The sequence below is a fragment of the Lygodium microphyllum genome, chromosome 26, assembly GCF_053477565.2.
Source record: "Lygodium microphyllum isolate KBCC chromosome 26, Lygodium_microphyllum_v1.1.10, whole genome shotgun sequence".
In the NCBI taxonomy this organism is placed as follows: Eukaryota; Viridiplantae; Streptophyta; class Polypodiopsida; order Schizaeales; family Lygodiaceae; genus Lygodium; species Lygodium microphyllum.
The window spans coordinates 105,651,445-105,671,390 of record NC_141160.1 but is presented as its reverse complement, the minus strand read 5'-3'; the positions used below and the strand labels follow the sequence as shown (position 1 = coordinate 105,671,390).

Below are 19,946 nucleotides of genomic sequence, written 5' to 3'. Positions count from 1 at the left end.
TTTTCTCTACGTTTAGTCATTTTTCTATGTTAAACTTATTTTTTTCTTGGTTGCTTTTATCGCTTGAGTAGAAAGCTTTCATATTTGTTTTTAGATCATGTTTGCTCAATTATAGTTGTACTTCATTATGTTCTCTTTCATGTTAGTTTTGTTCACTTTTTGGTATCATGGTTGCTTTCGATAAAATGTACTTGTTTTTAATTTTTTTTTAAAAATGTTTAGTTTTGCTTGTATTTCATGATGTTCTCTTCCATGTTAAATTTTTTTCTCTTTGTTTCTTCAATGATTTAATTTCTTTTCTTTTGGGTTTTTGTTTTATATTTTCTTTTATCTTTGCTCTTATGATGTATATACTTCTATGAGACCATAGACCCATTAAGAGATATAGAAACCACCTTTATACATTTGTTTTTGACTATTGACATTTTAGATAAGTAATATAGATTAAGTTTTTTAATGATAATAAAGGTTTTCACTTCTAAGGTATAAGAGATAAGTAATTAAAAAAATCCAAAGAAAACTTTGAAATAAAGATCCTACCAAATAATAGAAAAAAGGTGATTATCCTTTCATTAAATATTTAAAAAGGAATTAGATCGATTCAAATTGTAGGATAAAGAGAATTGGACGGGTTCAAATAGGAACATAAAGGTTTTGGATGGTTAAAATGTTAGGAAACCCCCTTAGGCTAAGACAAGAAGGATCTATGTAAGGTTCACAAATTCTTTTTCATGAACAATGGGGGCCTCACCTTGAGGCTTGAAGGATTATCTTGACCTCCACCCTTATCTCTTGGAAGATGGGACTTGAGAGGTCCTTGAGTAACCTTCACCGTAGTATTACGAAACCACGCGTTTGAGAAGTCATAGATCACCATCATCGATGGTCGGCGTCCAATAAGAAAAACACTCTCACGACGTGTTATACGTACCCATTTTGATGCACGTGCGAAAAATGTGCGATGTCTGCATATCTACATTTCATGTCTCCGAGTCCGGGCCCCAGCGTGGTATTGATAACTTGATTGCGGCTTCTCTCTCTCTCTCTCTGTCTCTCTCTCGACCTGCACCTGCAGACTGCAGTCATGGCGGCCTCCTCCTCGTCTGATGCCGTAGAACAGCAGTCATGGTGCGGGTGCTTCCATGCCGTCGTCCGCGCGCCCCTCCTACGTGTGTGGGACGCCACGCGGCGCTTTACGAGCGTGCACACGTGGGCGCCGTCTGTGGTGAGTTGGTGCAGGCTGGTGGAGGGCGAGGCCGAGGACCGAGTGGGGTGCGTGCGCGTGTGCGATGGCGCGGACGGCAGTTTCCTGGGCCGGGAGCGCCTCCTGGCCATGGATGACGCCGCTCACCACTACTCCTACGTAGTCGAGGACTCCATCATACCTGGCCTTACCGGCTACATCAGCACCTTCCAGCTCCATCATAATCTCTCCAACCATGTTTGCTTATATGCTCATGCTACCAACATTAATAACAACCAGCTTCATCCTCCTCCTCCTCCTCATCTTCCCTCCAGTGATCCCACTACTTACATCACCTGGAGCTACCAAGTCCCACCTATAGCCTCCAGCTTCCCACACGAGTTCCGACGAATGATATTTGGCTACTATGCGCGCTGCATCAATGACCTTGAAAGGTACCTATCTATAAACTCATAACCAGACTAATGGCCAACCCGTTCTTTAAAATAGCACCACTAGCATAAGACCCGTATGTACTAACTTTATGTGCCAACAACGATGAAAGGAGTTGATCCCATAAAAGAACTTCTTCAGACTTACTGAGTATGGAAAAGTTTCCATTTCAAGTGAATATAAGCTACTACACCAATCCTACCTTTCCCTCATATATATAAGAAGTATGAGAGCATTAAGTGTTTAGAGGGGAGAAGATAGTTTGATCATGCTTAGAAATGTAGAGATTGTAGTGTTTGTAGTATTCTTCCTTCTCCTACCTAGCAATGGTGTGAAGACTCATGATGCGTACGTTATAGATGAAGCACCTACTTTCTTCTTTTCATGTCTCAAAAGTAAACGAAGTAGAGACTTTGTGGTTATGGTTGAAGGTTAAAGTGGTAACCTTATAAAAGATGAGGAGAATGTGACCTTGTTTATTCAGAAACATGTCTTGATCTATTGTTAGCCCACCTTTTCAATTCAAGGATGATTATGAGCAACAAGCTCGAGTATACCTTGAGCATATGGAAGGGAGAGTTGATCCAGATGTAGCTTTACTTTTGGACTAGCATATTTTTCTTAAGAAATTTGTAAGTTAGTAAAATGATGAAAAGGGGTTGAGTCCTTGGCTCTACTAGACTATTGGTTAGGAATTTATACTACAATATATTGGGATATTTGCTTGCAAGACTTGTGTGATCTTCTCAATAATGCCAGGAAAGTTGGTGTCGTATTTTCAACTTCCAATCAAGGAGTAGTTAAACTGATTTCCACATGTGTTGAGAAGGGTGATGCCAAATCATTACAAGCCATCAATTATGCTTAACATCTCTTACAAGGTAATGGCTAAACTATTGACAATAAGGGTCAAGTTTTCTAGATCTAAATCGGATCCCATCAAAGCCAATATGCCTTTATAACTAGTCAAAGTGTACATGATGATATCTTGAATATAACCCTTGGTATAGATTATGCACTTAATTACAACTAGCTTTCTCTTTATCCGCATGAACAAAGTTTGCAATGTATTGCAACCAAATAGTATATAAAAAATGAGTTTGGATGCCTTTCGCGAGATAGAAAGGTTTAAGAAATGTATCATATCTACTGACAATGATAAACACGTCTTTTCATGTGAGTTTAAACTAGGTCAGCATAATGAGAACATACTTTTAGACCCATGTATAAAGACATAGTAGAGTTACACAATTTCATGACAATGCATGGGTTTTACAGGACACATTAATTGTTTAGCAAAGATATCCACATCCCCAAGTGGCAAATCCCCTCCATATTCTCAAGCCAACTCATCAACTATTGATATAGATGATGAAAACTTATGCTTGCATCATTACTTTGGTATGGTTGGAGCAAAATACAAAACATACATGTAACCATTATCAAGGATGCATACCTCGAGCGTATAGAATCACAATGATTCATATTAGCATGTGTAGAGAATGGGATCCCCAAAAATCACTAGTAATGACTTGTTTAGAGAAGGGTTAATTAAATGAACTTTCACTTTAATCGAAGAGATATATTGATAGTCACTTTAAGGCTCGAGGGGGGAGGGGAGGGATCACTCAAAAATACATAAAAATATCACATGGGTTCAAAAGAAGGGATTTTTAAAACACAAAATTTTCACTTTTTTAAACATACAGAAGGGTGCCATATAAAGGGGCCATTTACAAATTGAATAGAAATAGGCACTACAAGATATAGACCTTATACCGACGTTTAAAGTGACGAAAATGCAAACAACAAAATTTGCCCCCGTTGTCGCAAAAAGCGTCGTTATTGACGACGCCATAGAAACGTCGCTATTGGCATCACTATATGCGTCGCTATATGCATTGCTATATGCGTCGTATTTGCGACGCATATAGCGATGCAACCAGTAAATTTGCGACGCACATAGCGAGGCCAATAGCGACGCAAGCAGTAAATTTACGACGCAAATAGCGACGGTAACAGGGAAAAAGAAATTTTGTGGCAGGGCAGCAAGTTGTCCTGCTACATATAGCACTGTGTGCTGTATGAGAGCCATACAAAATAGTTTCTGCACTACTGCATACAAAGCGCTTGCAAACAAAAAGAATGTATACTGAAATCATAAAACTGATACATGAAATAAATACATGATCGCATAAAATGCGATTGGTACAATCATGAAAGGATATCACTAATACATAGAAAATGTCTACATAGATCAGGCGACTAAAAACTAAAGGTATGTGAGCTCCAAGGATCCAAGAGCGAGCTACAAATTCTCGTCCCCCGAAAGCTCGTCCCGCCACAAAGGAGCATCGAACGGATTTTGCAGAAAAAGAAACAACACATCAATCCACCATACAATAATGCATTCAAATATCTCATGGTAACTACGGACAAGAAAGATGAGTGACTTACACGGCCGCCGCGTCTATACAATCGGTCGATCAATGCATTGAGACCGTGCCTCTCTACATATCGAGTCTCAAGGCCTTGCGGATCGCGATTTGTAATGGAGTGCTGCAAAGAAAACAAAATGCTAACTGTTAGAAACATGATTGTCAGTACAAAGAATATTTCAAAAATACAAACAAGCAAAACAAAAGAGAAACTTACAAAGTCCTCCAAATATATCCTGTGGCCGCCACTCCCAAGATGATGGACCACTCTGGCCTCGAGTCGTGCCCTCGCCGCCTCCTGCTGCTGACTCCAACGTCCTGGTGAATCTGTAGCCTCCTCCCTCAGTCGGCGCCAGTCGTCTGTATCTAACCACTTGGGCTTTGCAGCCCCACTCTTGATTGCCTTGCGTGCGTCGGATCGTCTATGTGACATGTATGCACGCATGCAATCCATCATCCAGCCCGTAGAGAATCTATCTACTGCGGCTGGCACTGGAAACTCCTCATGCAAGGATGCTACTATGTAGTCCTTGCTCCCCTTTGGTATATTCTTCCAATGATCTAGGACGTTGTGCCGAAAAACTTGTTGGCACAACTCTCTCATGCGAGCCATCACCCTCCTCCCCTCATCATTCATGATGATGGCTCCTGACCTACTATCAACCAAGTATCCATAACCCCTAGGAGTTTGTCTAAGATGGGTCCTCTCCCATCTCCGTCCACTCTCCTGGGCATATCCAGGAGACCCCTCTACATCCGATGTACCGACGGGGGTAACCTCTCTTGGAGTGGTACTCAAAGGGGTGCCACCAAAGGGGGTGCCACCAAAAGGGGTGCCACCTACTGACGGCTGCGCAAAAGCCGGAGTAACTAGAGTAGACGTCCCCACAGGTGTGACAAATCCTGGAGGTGACGCAGCTCCAGCTGAATGACGAGACGGAGACACTACATCTGTGTCTCCACAGCAGCATCCCCCTGATCCCCATGCAGTCCCTCCCTCTGGTCCAAGTCGTGAGTGTCGAGATCGTCTGCTATAAATGCCCCGAACAACGTAGTATGCTTAACAATTATGATATTCACTTATTTTCGAGATTTAATATAAAAGAGAATGAACACTTAAAGTTGAAAATGAAAATTACTCACAAAATTATAGCCATGAAAATGTAAAAGTAATGGAGACAAGATTGAGGGTTGAAGATGGGCAACCCCCCCCAAAGGAATGTATTTCTGCTCAACCCAAGTCCCTTAGGGAAGAGCTCAGTTACAATCAACCTGAGAGTGAGAAGAAGTAATTCTCACTCTCACAAGATCATGCAAAGATGTACAAATACACATGCATTATCTATTATGCAATGACAAGAACTGATTTCTTTACAGTATGAGAGAAGAAAAGGGAAAATCAGCCTTCTCCATCGTTGAATAGTAGTACATGGATAGGGCTTGCTTCTTGTTGCTAAAATGGAAGAAAGAGCTTGAAAAGGGGCTTGCTGTCCTGTAAAACAGTAGTGATAGAAGAGGGAATATGGAGGAATTTAATAATGGAGAAGTGGGGGATGATGATGGGGATAGATGGGGCCAATTTCTAGCTATCTGTGGGTGCTGTACATGAGTTTACAGCAAAGAAAAATGATGTTGAATGAAGAAAAACGAGCTCTTATTTATAGGAGAGGGGAGAGCTAGTACAAAAGGAGAAAGTGGAGTAGCACAAGACAAGTGTCCATCCACATGTTATGAGATGTGACAAGTGGTGGGACACTTGAAAACTTGTGTGACAAGTGTCTTGACACTTGTCTCTTCTCTATGGCCTTCCTTTTTGGGTTGAATACTGTCAAGAATAGAAACAACCAAATTTAGTAAGCACAGACAGAGTACAGAACTTACTATTTTTAGAATGACATCCCTATTTTTTAGAACTAGCATTTTTAGGCTAATTCGAGGCTCCTAAAATTTAGGGACCTCCTAAATTTTAGAGATCTCCTAAAATTTAGGGACCCCCCCAATATGGGTGTCATATGAAAGCTTTTTCCGTGTACATTGCAAAAATGGTATCCGAATCTTCATGTGACTTTTCTATGCAAAGAAATGTGCATTTCAAGCTTTCAGCCCACACATGCACATTATACAAGCATTTCATGATCATGCCATCTTGTTGATTATAACTGTCTGTTCTGGTGGATCTAGCCCACACTTCAAGGCATCAATCCTTTCTGTGTGCGAATCTAACCCTGATATGCGTGAGTTCTAGTCACAGGCGCCCAATCGGGCTATATAGGTGGAAGTGTGAACTATCTTTTCTCTAACCCACCGCGTGGGTCCACCATAACCTGTGACCACTCATCAGTGGCCAGCTCCAATGCACTTTTCTTTATATCTAATTAGTGCAAAGGAAATAAATTTAATAAATCATTATATAAATAAATTAATGAAAAAAGATACAAATTCTGTTTCTATAGAGTTGTGACATCTGCTCGAAGCTGAAGCATCTGATCGCGCCGAAGCAGATCTAGCAGAGCGCCTTGACGAAGAACAAGACAACTCCTGGTCTGCCATCTCTCTGAATCTTGCGAGCTGGTCTGGAGACATGCGTGCCATCATGTCCTGAAACTCCTCATCGCTCATCCCTCGACTCATCCTGAAAATGTCACCTGCACAGATAAAAAATGGTGTTAGAATAATCAATTTAAACTATACAAAGCACAGTAATATAAATCATTTATGAAAAATCGCTCTTAAAATGCATATCTTATGTACCTTTATGGAAGATCTAAACAACGAATTGAGTAATACAATTCTCCAAGAATGAAGTATCCTATGGTCCCATGTTAATCTCCTGACACAACTCTGCATACACTGGAAGGTCGACAGACATGTCACCACAAAAGAATGAGTCTTCCTCGTTCTCAAAAAATTCTTGGACTCCTGTATTTCCATCATTGTTAGCCGATGCGGGCTCCAAGATTGCGGCGGCCTCCACCCCTTGTAATATCGACTTCTCTATTTGCATATTATCTTCATCTATGCCCGGAACATCGCTTTGATCATATACTCTCGCACTTCGAGGAGTTGAAGGTATAACATACCACCATCGAGGTTGTCGGGGGTTTGGATAGAAGATTACCTGTTCACAAACACGTACAAAGCGAGTTCAAACCATTGTGACTTAAACCATGTCGTATTACAATTAGCAAGCAAATGACTCTATGCACCTGTTCACAATGGGCCGGCAACACAAAGGTGTCGCGCAAATCCATCCATCTTTTTTCGGAATCTATTTCGAGAAATCCAGATGGACCTCATCGAACTGTTGCTCCAGCTCCTCCAAGTACCACTTTGAACCACTGCACATCGAATAGTATCATGGAGAAGCTACGGTAATCCACCGTAATAATACTTTGCAAGTTCCCAAAATACTCCATCTCATCCACAACCGTGTTCGGATCCGTTACTCGTCGCCGGCTCTCTTGCTCAAACCTTGCCATGATACCACAATCCATTGTGGAGCGCATTTTGTCAATACGCTCCACGCGAAAATGTCGTCCACGCGACCACGCTGCACTATATATTTTGTACTGTACATTGAAACACTCAAATTAGATGTCGCATATAAAATTTAGATACGACATATTCTAAACCCCTCATCACCTTTGGACTACATCCCCTCGAGAACTCCCACTCCTCCATTGAGACCTATGTCCCTTCGCTGGATGCTGCGGTCAAGGCTCCATGCAACCATCGTGTTGACATAAACCGCGGCATCTCCTCCATGCCTTCGGGATATCGAATCGGTCGATGACGCGTACTGCATTAGAATTCAGCTCGCGCTTCCTCTCGATCTTGCCTTGCAATCTGGTACTTGGCAAGCCACGTCTCCATGGAGGCATGGTGCAACATACAAAAGCGATTCACCTTCTCTTCCATTAAGGCATCCATTCTTTTTTCTACCCCATTTCCAACCACCACATCTCCAGTCAGTCTATCATCCCCTTCAGCGTCCATAGCATTTCATTGTTTGGTTCCACCATTGGTAGCCATTGTGAGATAAGCACTAACGCTTCTGACACCAACCAACCTTCTGCCATGCTACCTTCTGGACAAGCTCATTGTCGCACAAAGCCTTTCAGGGTTTTCATGAAGCGCTCCAGGAAGAACATCCATCGCGTATGGACAGGTCCAACAATCTCCACTTCGTCCACAAGATGCACAAGAGGGTAAACTTGTATCGTGAGCATGCTAGTGGGTAGATATTTCTCAAAGAGATAGACCGTCTCCACTGGTCCCCGCCTCGCGGATTCAATAGAGGACGTCTTAATCTCTTTCTGTGAGATCCATTGCATCAAAGTCAACAACTTGTAAATGGCCCCGCGAATTTCTGGAGTAAGGTATCCTGCGATCGCGATCGGTAGGATAAATTGCCACAAATGAGAAAGCATTATGAATAATGGCCACTTTTCAAATTGCAAAACGCCCACGCTAATTACAATCCATTCTGTTCACAAACCTGACATATCTTATGCCAATCATGGGATTTTAGCCTCGACAATTGGTCATCTTTAGAAAATGCAGACCTGAGAGAATGTATCATACCCGTCGGAGTGCGGATAGACTTGATTACTTGCTTCACAATACGCTCTTCTTTGGTGGACAAAACCCAAGGAGCGCGAGGAAGGTGCACTCCCCCTTCAGCACTTGACTGCGGCCAAAGCGCCTCCATCTTACCTACCTTCTTCAAATCCATTTATGACCCTATAGTGTCTCTCTTTCCTGTGATATGGTCCCATAGCAAACTGCCCACATTCTTGAAAATATGCATGGGATCCAACAAGTGGTTGACCTATAAGTGGGTCCAATATGGCAACTTGTAGAAAACTGAGAACCGTCGCATTCCATTTGGATGTGATTCCGGGTTTACCATTTTCAGCTCGTACCAGCTTGCAGCGTTCATACGTGTTGGAGGTCGTCCAAGAAAACCTTCCCTGAGTTCATGATCCTCCGGTAAGAAAGCGGCGTGTCCTTGATATACCATCTTCTTCATGGTTCGTGACCTTCGGGAGTCTAACTGTGGCCCACACAATGGACATGCATGATAACCTGAGGTAACCAGACCTATAAGGCGAGCCACGACCTAGTGAATACTTGATTGAATGAAATAAAATATAGATATTACCAGCGAGAACGAAGGTCTGCTCACCTGAGCACTCTCCCAATCCCGAAAAGTCATGCATCGTCCACATGAGAATGGCTCGAATGTTGGCTGACCGCCGACCATCGCGCCTGCTCATATCTTGCATAGTGACCCCCTCCTCCCACAAAATCTTAAGCTCATCGAATAATGGACGAAGATACAGGTCCATATTTTTTACTTTATAGCGGCCCGGGACGAGCAAGCTAAGGATGAGATATCCTTTCTTCATAGAAAGCCATGGAGGGATGTTGTAGTTGACAAGCACTATAGGCCACACACTGTAAGAAGTCGAGCGCAGACCGAATGGGTTCATACCATCCATGGCGAGACCGAGCTGAAGATTCCTTGGCTTTCGTGCAAAGCGTGGGAAGGTAGAGTCAATGTGGCTCCATGCGTGCGAATCCGCTGATATTCGTTGAACTTCATCCGTGGACCTATTCCGCACATGCCACGTTGTCAAGCTTGCCATGCCAGACGTGCGAAACATGTGGTTTATGCGGGGGATGAGCGAAAAGTGTCTGAGAAGTTTTTGAGGGATGGTTTGCCCTTGCAAGTCCTGTCAATACCTATGAGCACCACACTTTGGACATGTTTCCATAGTCTCGTATTCATCTCGAAACAGTATGCAGTCGTTGATACATGCATGGATGTTATTGTAGTCCATGCCAAGCTTCCGTAAAACATGTCGTGCATCATCACGAGACTTAGGCATGGTATTTGCAGGTGGTAATATATGATATTTCAATAACCTGAAAAAAAATCATAAAACACCTTGAAAAAGCACAAATGTTTGCAATAATACTGTGAAAAAAAAAATCAATGAAGCCTATGTGCAAGGTACCTGAATAGCTCGGTCACACTCGTATCGCTCCAACCGTATTTTGCTTGCACACTTAAGAGTGCAAGCAATGTCTTCAACCGAGATACTCGGCACCCATCATATAATGGTATGGATGCTTCCTCTCTAAGCGGGTCAGATGTCTCAGCATCCATGGGAATCAATGCATCGATCATTGCCTCCATCTCAGGATCCAAGATTGTAGGTAGGTTAGGAAGGTTGTCAGTCTCCTCTGGCATTGACGGTATAGATGGGCCTTGCAAGCGGTGGATTGGCTCCTGCAATCCATCCATCGCACATCCACGAACTCTTCTAATTGGCCGCAAAGGGTGCACTCCCCCTTGGATCGAGACATCACCTCCCTGGATAGAAAATTTGCTAACAAGACCCAATCTTATTGTGTATGGTTTTCAATTAGCTTGCGAGTACAATGCATGATTAATATTAACTTCAAATTACTGTTTGCTAAAAATCCATAATCGCCTGATCAATGATCTCAGATTGAAACTCGCCAAATCGTCGTACGTGTTCTATAGACAATCGGTGTTTTCGTCTAATTGCCAACTTGCATTAAGAGCAAGGACATGGGACACGCTGATTAAGATACGTCTCGCCATCTTGAACAATAAAACCTTCTTCATTTTCCATCTTATCTACATTACAGCAAACGAGGCTTAAATGGATAGCTTTATGGAGATGTACGTCAAGTTGCAAGTTGACCATAAATCTTGCATTGTACATAGTAGTTGAGAGATTTATTGATGCTATATCTCGGCCTTGTATCATGCTCAAGGATTTGTTTGTCCTGGTAGATAATTATTCATTATTATAAAAAACTGCACTAGAGGGCTTTGAGTATAAGTAATCCATTTATGAGCATCATTGAGGATCTCTTAGTCTAATAATAAATCAGTCTCAACAAAAAGCATATTAGAAATGTGGTTTTTTAATCCTAGGATCACGTATTAAAATTAATGCCATCTATGAAATTTATCAACTATAGTAATAAAATTTATTTCAATCAATTCTACTCATAGTCATAAGACCTGAGAGAAAATATCCTATACTCAATTTAAGGGATTCTTCTTCTATAACAATACTTTTGGGTTCATTTTGATGAAGTACCGTAATGACCATTAGCTAGGGTATCATTTTCTTTTAGTCCTTCCATTGACTAGTTGGCATGATTTCTAATTTGTTATGCCTATAAAATTAATACAAAAACATTGAATTATGCATATCACAATTAGATCCCCTACTTGGACATTATGAAGGACATGACCAATTTTAAGCCATCTTAAAGCGTCACCAATGTACGTGGCCCATGGCAAAGCACATTGCATACCATTATCAATAAGTCTATTATCGTGCATCTTAGATCTCCTAATTAAACTTTATAAATGGTATGACTAATTTTTAGCCCCCTTAAGGAGTCGATGTAATGGTACCCATAAAAAAAGTAAAGTGGATACCATTACCATAATCATGGATATGCTATCATTCCAATATATGTTATCTTTCTCTTTCTCTCCCTCTCCCTCCCTCTCTTTCTCTTTCTCTCGTATTTCCTCTCCCTCTCACAATATATCTTAACACTCTCCAAAAGCAAAAGGGAGAGGGAGAGAGAGAATGCACTCTCCCTCCCTCTCCCTCTCCCTCTCTTTCTCTTTCTCTCCCTCTCTCATTTCCTTCCCCTCCCTCTCCCTCTCTTTCTCTCCCTTTCTCTACCTCTCCCTCTCTTTCTCTCTCATTTCCTTCCCCTCCCTCTCCCTCTCTTTCTCTCCCTTTCTCTACCTCTCCCTCTCTTTCTCTCTTTCTCTCTCATTTCCTCTCCTAAACAAGAAAAAAAGAAAGTGATTCAAACATTAAACAAGGAAGAGGGAGAGTGAGAGAGAGAATGCACTCTCCCTCCCTCTCCCTCTCCCTCTCTTTCTCTTTCTCTCCCTCTCTCATTTCCTTCCCCTCCCTCTCCCTCTCCCTCTCCCTCTCTTTCTCTCCCTCTCTTTCTCTCTTTCTCTCTCATTTCCTAAACAAGCAAAAAATAAAGCAATTTAAATATTAAACAAGCAAAAGGGAGAGGGAGAGAGACAATGCACTCTCCCTCCCTCTCCCTCTCCCTCTCTTTCTCTTTCTCTCCCTCTCTCATTTCCTTCCCCTCCCTCTCCCTCTCTCTCTCTTTCCTTCCCTCTCTTTCTCTCTCATCTCCTCTCCTAAACAAGCAAAAAATAAAGTGATTTAAACATTAAACAAGCAAAAGGGAGAGGGAGAGAGAGAATGCACTCTCCCTCCCTCTCCCTCTCTTTCTCTTTCTCTCCCTCTCTCATTTCCTCCCCCTCCCTCTCCCTCTCCCTCTCTTTCTCTTTCTCTTTCTCTTTCTCTTTCTCCCTCTCCCTCTCCCTCTCCCTCTCTTTCTCTCTTACTCTCTCATTTCCTCTCCTAAACAAGCAAGAAAGAAAGTGATTTAAACATTAAACAATCAAAAGGGAGAGGGAGAGAGAGAATGCACTCTCCCTCTCCCTCCCTCCCTCTCCCTCTCTCTCTCTTTCTCTCCCTCTCTCATTTCCTCCCCCTCCCTCTCCCTCTCCCTCTCCCTCTCTTTCTCTTTCTCTCCCTCTCTCTCCCTCTCCCTCTCTTTCTCTCTCATTTCCTCTCCTAAACAAGCAAAATAGAAAGTGATTTAAACCTTAAACAAGCAAAAGAAAGAGAGAGGGAGACTCACCGATGAGATATGGCGAGTGTGGGGCGGCTCCTCTTTGCGATAAAGGCTCCTCCTCTCCTTTGCGAACAACGGCGGCGGTGGCGGTGGCAAGTCTTCTTTCTCTCCTTCTCTTACGACGGTCGCTCTCTCCCTCGCTCTCGCTCTCAAAACTCACAAGCCGCAAACGCGAAATGAAAACCGCGCTCGGTTTCGGCCGTTTTTTTTCCCTGTGGAGCATCGCTATTTGCGTAGTGACGCGATTAGCGACGCCAATAGCGACGCCGCTATCCGCCGTTGCTAATCGGCGTTGCTACTAGCTCAAATCCTTGTAGTGAGGTGTATTTTATTTTTAAGAAATTCATAAATAAGGATACTTTAAATAGGCATTGAATGCATGTGATATAGAGTATTCCAACTCGCACCCACACATGCTACCATATGTAAAATATATAAAGGAGGCCAAGTATTGGCAATACGTTAGGAGAAATATTGACTCTCTCTTTTTCCCCTTAAGGGGTTTCTCTCACCTCCCTCTCTCTCTAAAAAGAGATTCCAAAATAATGTTATAATAAGAGATCTTTTACAATCGAACAAATCTCGTATTTGTATTTTTAGTAGAATTTATCTATTATTTTATCCCCAAACTGCAAGATAAGGTCACTTTTTCTCAAAATCCTCACAACTAAAAAAATACAATTCTAGTTTTTCAAAAAATGGAGCCAATCATTAACAAACGACTCTTTAATACCCTCATGACTTTTCAACATTAAAATATATTAGAATCATTCTCATTCCCACTTCTTAAAAGTATGGAAGTTAAAAAAACGGTATAAGTTGACATACATGTAATATTTTAAGATTATTTTTTACCCAAAGACACCTTTTTGACTCGAGAGTTTCCTTATAAATTTTTATCTCTTTTGGACAAGTATATGACTATTTATGGGCATTTTTTTCTTCTCTTTAAAAGCTCAAGTTTAACCCCAAATTTTGTGTACTCTTCTCTTTCCCTCCAGAATATGGTTTCTTGCATACGTAATCTTCTAAAGCAGCATTGAGGAGTGGTTTTGATACCATTTGTTGAAATTAAATAATCTACATCTACAACACTCTCTACACTACTACAAGCAATCTCCCTCTTTAACACTATACTATAATCATCTCTTCAATAATCTATACTACAAGCAATCAAGTGATAATGGAGGTATCTTTTTTAAAAAATCTCTGTAATGCTATTATTCTTCACAATTGTTGTTTAATCCAGCTTAAGCAACAATTCATAGAGAGAGAGAGAGAGAGGGAGAGTATTTAATTGTGTGAGATGAACTAAGAAAATAAGTGATAGAGTGATAGAGAGTACATTTGGGCAGAAGATAAGATGATGTTATTGTTCTTCACTATCCAAGCTTTTGTATAAATGTGTTTGAGAGAGAGAGAGAGAGAGAGAGAGAGAGAGAGAGAGAGTATGTGAATGTGTGAGATAAACTAAGAAAATAAGTGATAGAGTGATAGAGAGTACATTTGGGCAGAAGATAAGATGATGTTATTGTTCTTCACTATCTAAGCTTGTGTATAAATGTGTTTAATAATCTTTGACCATGAGAGAGAGAGAGAGAGAGAGAGAGAGAGAGAGAGAGAGAGAGAGAGAGGGAGAGGGAGAGAGAGAATTTTTTTTGGATAGAACAAAAGATAAGATTAGAGCATAATAAGAAGTTGATTCCAAGATAAGATTAGAGGCTAACTAGGGGTTGATTAGGATCTATCATGATTGAAATCAAGTGAAAGAGCCAAGATCCAATTGGGTAAAAACGAATACAAATATAGTGAATGAAAGGGGTATAATTATGTGATTTGAATATGAATCCAAGTTAAAATTCTCATACATTTTTCTTTGCAGAATAGAGGTGTAGGACGTACTCAGAGAAATATATATATTCACTTCAATCGGAGGATGAATATGCACCACTGTTTAAAAGAACTGTGGAAAGGGATGATTCAATAAGATATATGATGCAACAAGAAAGATATATGAACTGTGGATATATGATTCAATAAGATATATGAACTGTGGATATTTGGGTTGATGGGTGCATTTATCCACATGATCCACTAACTCAAAGGCCACCACAATTTAATGGGCTTACATCATTTGTAAAGTTTGTTTGTGAAGGCAATGAAGGATTGTATGGATACACATATAGACTTGTGACACAAGGATCAACAGGGGTTTATCAAGCCTTAACATATATATAGACAAGATTACAAGGATGTGTGCAGTCTCTTTGATGGAAAAAGATAGATTGTTGGGTGAGAAGGATAGGGAGAATTAGAGCCTACAACAAGCAATGTCTGTCATTGAAAATGTTTATCGAATACAGTAAATGAAAAATTTCCATGCATATATTGTATGCAAACTAGGAAGAAAGGGAAGGATGGAAAGAAAGAATGGCTTGCCAAGATAGGACAACAAGGTGCTCCAACACATGATCCAAAAGTCATGAGAAATGGAGAGCTAGTCCCAATGGATCCAAACTGGCACCTTATTTTGGAAATACCATTGACAAGGGTTCACTTTTGCACATTGCATTGTTTGGTTAGAATGATTGAGAAGCGAAAAAAAAAGTATGCTTTGCATACAAGATGCATCTTGTGTCAAAAGAAGCTGATACTACATGCAGAAAGGTAGAAAAAGTCCTCTCTAAAGCTGGATTGTACAAGAGCCAAGTAGAAATAATAAGGATTGGGCAAGATGGAAATATCCTTTGCAAATCATGCTTTGGCAAACCCAGGGCTAGGAAGTTTGTATCTCCACCTCAAGATGAGGAAGGAAATATACTTGTGAAATAACCAAAGAAGTATGAAGCATGGAAAAAGTTGCACCTTGCTGTTCCAAATTGGAGCAATAGGGGAAGAAGGAGGATTACAAAGGCAAAAGTGTGGATACACCTAGATATATTAGCAGCTCTCTTAAAAAAGTTGAGACTTAGGGATGGTGATGCCAATAAATTTTTATAGACAATTGCTAAATTTCATAAGTCCATGGTGGAGGCATAGACTACAAATATCATAACACACTACATGGTCAGTATTGCCACCATTACAAATAAATATCATCATGTCGAATTAGTTTGTGTTTTAACCCACACTAGTAGTTCAACCAAGTTGAGCCAATTTGTAAGGTGCCCTCCCAAGGCGCACCTTTAGTAGTCTATCAGTAGGTTTTCCAAATGACGTCGCATGCCAGCGCTCCCTTCGAGTATCACGATATTTGTCACTTAGACCCTACTAAGTCTACATCACAACGGAAGAGTTTCCACTTCTTACAGGATCACTCAAAGTGAAGCACATGGCATCAGTAGTTTGAGCTCCAAATGGCAGCAGTAATTTGAGTTCCCACTTCTTACAGGATCACTCAAAGTGAAGCAGACTTGCCATTGCACTTGGTTCAAAGAGAATGGGACACGAAGAAGAGTGTGGTACGTTAACCCTCCTACCCATAAGGCAAATCCCATTCCGGTCCCCTAAAGCAATTCAAGTCAGTTCAAACTAGCAATTAGTTGGTCAATTTATTGTTTCCCTATTTCTATCTCCAATTTAGAAAAGCTCGCACCAGCTAATGAGGACCACTCTAGTCAAGGGTCACGCTCACCTGCTTTCCTTTGGTGATGGTATTATCATTAGTTTTTTTAATTACCTACAACAATTTATTGAAACATATACAACCATCTTCCTTAATTAGTCCATTAAATCACAGGTTTCTTCACGTAATTTATCTCATGTACACACATATAATTCAAAAAAACCTTGAGTAAAATAATTTTCTTTATTATATTGGAAGTTTATTATAATTTCCATATTTCTGTTCCTATGGAAGATGAGCAAAAGATATACACAATTCCACAGGGTAATCCTGTCCACCAAGATTCCACCCTTATAAGTAGTATTAGGGTTCTAGAATCCCATCTTTGGTCACCAAGGGACTCATCAGATTCTAGGAGTAATGTAGAATTTACAGCCACCAGAGCCCCCTGGCATCCTAATTTTCTATTGCTCGAGACTATCCGTATCGATAGAACTTTCCACTATGGAGTCAGTCTAAGCCTCTCAAAGTGATAACCATGACCCCCTTGGACTAGGGTCTCATAGCCAGCTTGGGGGTAGCCTAGTGCTCGAGGGGTTCACTCATGAATATATGTATATATAACGTGAGTTAAAAATAAAGTGTTTTTAAAACACCATTATTATACATTTTTTACATACAGAAGGGTGCATTAGGAGAAATATGGACTCTCTTTTTTGCCCCTTAAGGAGTGAATAAACAAATATAGGCCTAACCAATGAGAGAGCTGGGATTCCAGATTCATGTAACATGAATCTTCTAGCCATATCTTGGACCAAATCTTCCCTCATCAATAAAATAAGGGAAAATGTGGGGAGTACAAAGCTGTCACTTCTTGGAAGTTTGTGCCTCGAATTTTCATTTTCTTATTTTTTTATGTTTGACTTTTCTTTTCTCCCCTTTTCAGTTTCCCCCTCTTTCTTAGGCGGAACTCAAATTTGTCATATCTCTTTCTCCGCTTCTTCTTTCCTGACGAAATTTTACAGCCTCACTGTTGCTTGCCCTATCTGTAACCGTGTAAAATTTCATTTGCTTTGCACAAGCACAGAGAGAGTTTCATGTGTTTTATGAGAGTAGAGCTTGTTTTACCAAAGCCCTAAGATTCTCTTCACAATACTCTACAGGTATATTTTTCTCTTCCATAGATGTTCTATGGTAAAGATTTATCTCGTTTGGAGAAAACCTGTGCAAGTTATGTGCATTCTCTGACATGTAATTTCTTTTGTTTTGATGCTCTAGGAGTCTCTTACAGTCAAGAATAGTGATATTTTGAACACTCAACTTCTTCTTCAACATCTTAGGGTTTCTCTGTAAACAAAGTTATAGGTATATTGTCTTGTTTTTTTGTTGCTCCACTGTTAAATTTTATCTTGTTTAGACAAAATGTATACAAGTTACATGCATACTGAGCTTTCCTTTGTTTTTTTACTCCAAGAATCTCCGAGGGTGAAGAACAATGATTTATTAAGAACTCAACTTCTACAACATCTTTGGGATTTTGAACACTCAACTTCTTCTTCAACATCTTAGCGTTTCTCTGTAAACAAAGTTATAGGTATATTGTCTTGTTTTTTTGTTGCTCCACTGTTAAATTTTATCTCGTTTAGACAAAATGTATACAAGTTACATGCATACTGAGCTTTCCTTTGTTTATTTACTCCAAGAATCTCCGAGGGTGAAGAACAATGATTTATTAAGAACTCAACTTCTACAACATCTTTGGGATTTTTTGTAGAGAAAGCCATAGGTATATTGCCATTTTTTTACTACTGTTCCATGGTTAAATTTCAACGCATTTGGACAAAGCCTATATAAGTTATATGTATGCGTTGACCCAAGATTTCTTTTGTTTTTGTACTGCAGGAATCTGTCAGTGAAGGAACAATGGTCTTGCTATAAGTCAACTTCTTGTTCAACATATCTAGGGATCTTTGTGAAAGAAATTACAGGTACAATGTTTCTTTTTTAAATTGATCCATTTAAATTTAATTTCATTTGGAGAGAAAATTTGCAAATTATACACATGTTGATAGGTAACTTTTGTATTTGGTTGTTACAGATGTCTTCACGGAGGAAAAATATCAGTAGCATACTTGCAGTGGAGGTCTTCAACAGGAAAGATAATGGCGGTAATTGGATTTGTGATAAGTATTATAAGTTGGATTGGATTTTGATGCACCCAAGTACTCGAGGGAGTTTCAAGGTCAAGCGCAAGGATGTTGCAAACCCTAGCAAACATTGGAAAGGTAGAATTCTAGAGTTCAAACAAGTGTTTAATGGCACAAGTGCAGTAACAGAAGTGTTGATTCAACATGTTTATATGCATAAAGAAATCTCTGTACACAACGAGAATAACATTGCAAATTATAAACAAAACAATAAGTTGTTAAATTTTATCATTGATTATTCTTTTGTATCAGAGTTGTTTTTAAAAGTCTTTGCAGTATTCTAATTCAGTCTTGTTTGATTGACAACTCTATATCCATCGACTTTGCATGAATGGCAGAATGTGGAATGTTTAAGCGGCAAGATACATGTTTGACATGAAGAGATAGGTTCTTTGATCTATGATAATACCTCTACAAGTCAACTTGCCACTCAAAATATCTTTTTTTATAATTCATTGTATGTGGTAGAAAGCCAGAGATTGCAGCATGTCCCATTGCCGCCACTGTCTAGTGGTGAATGGTTCGTTCGTAGCTTGGAGTTGTCAGGAGCTTACAAGTCGAAGATAAAATCTGACATCAATAGTGCTATGAAACCCACCACAGGCTCCAAAGATGTGCATCTTAGTTGGTTTATTCCATTCTCATTGTTTGCACATTTGTTTGGTTCATGTGATGTTTTGAAGAAAACAAAGATTACTTATCAATGCAAGTGTCTATCCGAGGAATGGATGAGTCAGCTATTGGGTGAGTCTTGGCAAGTCAAAAGAGCACATTTTGATGAGACGATTGAGTGCAGGGTCAACCAATCTGATATTACATTCAGGTAAAACTTTTTTACTACTTTGCATACCTTGATTTAATTGACATAGGTCTCGCTTAGATGAATTGTTATGTTAGTTGCATTGATCACTTACCATTATTTTTGTTTTTATTACAGGTATTTCATTGCTAGACAAACTCTGTGCGTTCGCTTTCGATATAGAAGATGGCGACTTTTGCGAGGGGATTGGATCAGCTTGGATCAAGATATCCGAGATGACACACATACAGCGCTCGTAGAGGTGGTAATCTTGTGGAGTGGTCATAATCCTTTCATAGTCAGCATAGAGAGTCATTGGCCCATTTATTTTCTGAGACAAGAAATCCAATTAATGTCCAGTGAGCCCCTCTACAACTTCTATTTCAAGTTAGATAATAGAAAAGTCAGGACTCGTAGTGAGCAATCCATGACATGTAAACAATGTGCTTCTCCACATATCCTTGAGATAGTGGAATCCTTGTAAAAAAACTTTATAAAGAGCGAATACATACCTTTTTTGAACTTATGAGTACTTTAAATTTTAGTTTACTGTGATCCAAGCGTGCGA

The 19,946-nt window shown here is 40.2% G+C and overlaps 1 protein-coding gene across 6 annotated transcripts; it reads left to right on the top strand.

Annotated features, from left to right (window-relative positions):
• The first annotated feature begins 984 nt into the window (after window positions 1-984).
• LOC148013639 (uncharacterized) lies at window positions 985-18,115 on the top strand. 6 transcript variants are annotated; one of them, XR_015688941.1, is made up of 3 exons: window positions 989-1,638; window positions 17,651-17,737; window positions 17,847-17,908. XR_015688941.1 is itself a non-coding variant. In XM_087668533.1 (2 exons), exons 1-2 carry the CDS (start codon window positions 1,085-1,087, stop codon window positions 2,502-2,504), a joined length of 663 nt encoding a protein of 220 aa, XP_087524659.1. In that variant the 5' UTR covers window positions 985-1,084; the 3' UTR covers window positions 2,505-2,832. The 6 variants fall into 6 exon arrangements, 5 of the variants coding, with proteins under 5 accessions (XP_087524659.1, XP_087524661.1, XP_087524660.1 ...); XM_087668533.1 differs by lacking the exons at window positions 17,651-17,737; window positions 17,847-17,908 and adding an exon at window positions 2,396-2,832 and having other exon boundaries at window positions 985-1,638; XM_087668535.1 differs by lacking the exons at window positions 17,651-17,737; window positions 17,847-17,908 and adding an exon at window positions 18,076-18,115.
• The last annotated feature ends 1,831 nt before the right edge of the window (window positions 18,116-19,946 follow it).

Excerpts from the sequence above, each read along its gene's own strand:
- LOC148013639 (XM_087668533.1), top strand. The coding sequence starts at position 1,085 with ATGGCGGCCTCCTCCTCGTCTGATGCCGTAGAACAGCAGTCATGGTGC. Across the intron at positions 1,639-2,395 it reads TGCATCAATGACCTTGAAAG|GAAAGTTGGTGTCGTATTTT; the intron begins GTACCTATCTAT and ends CAATAATGCCAG.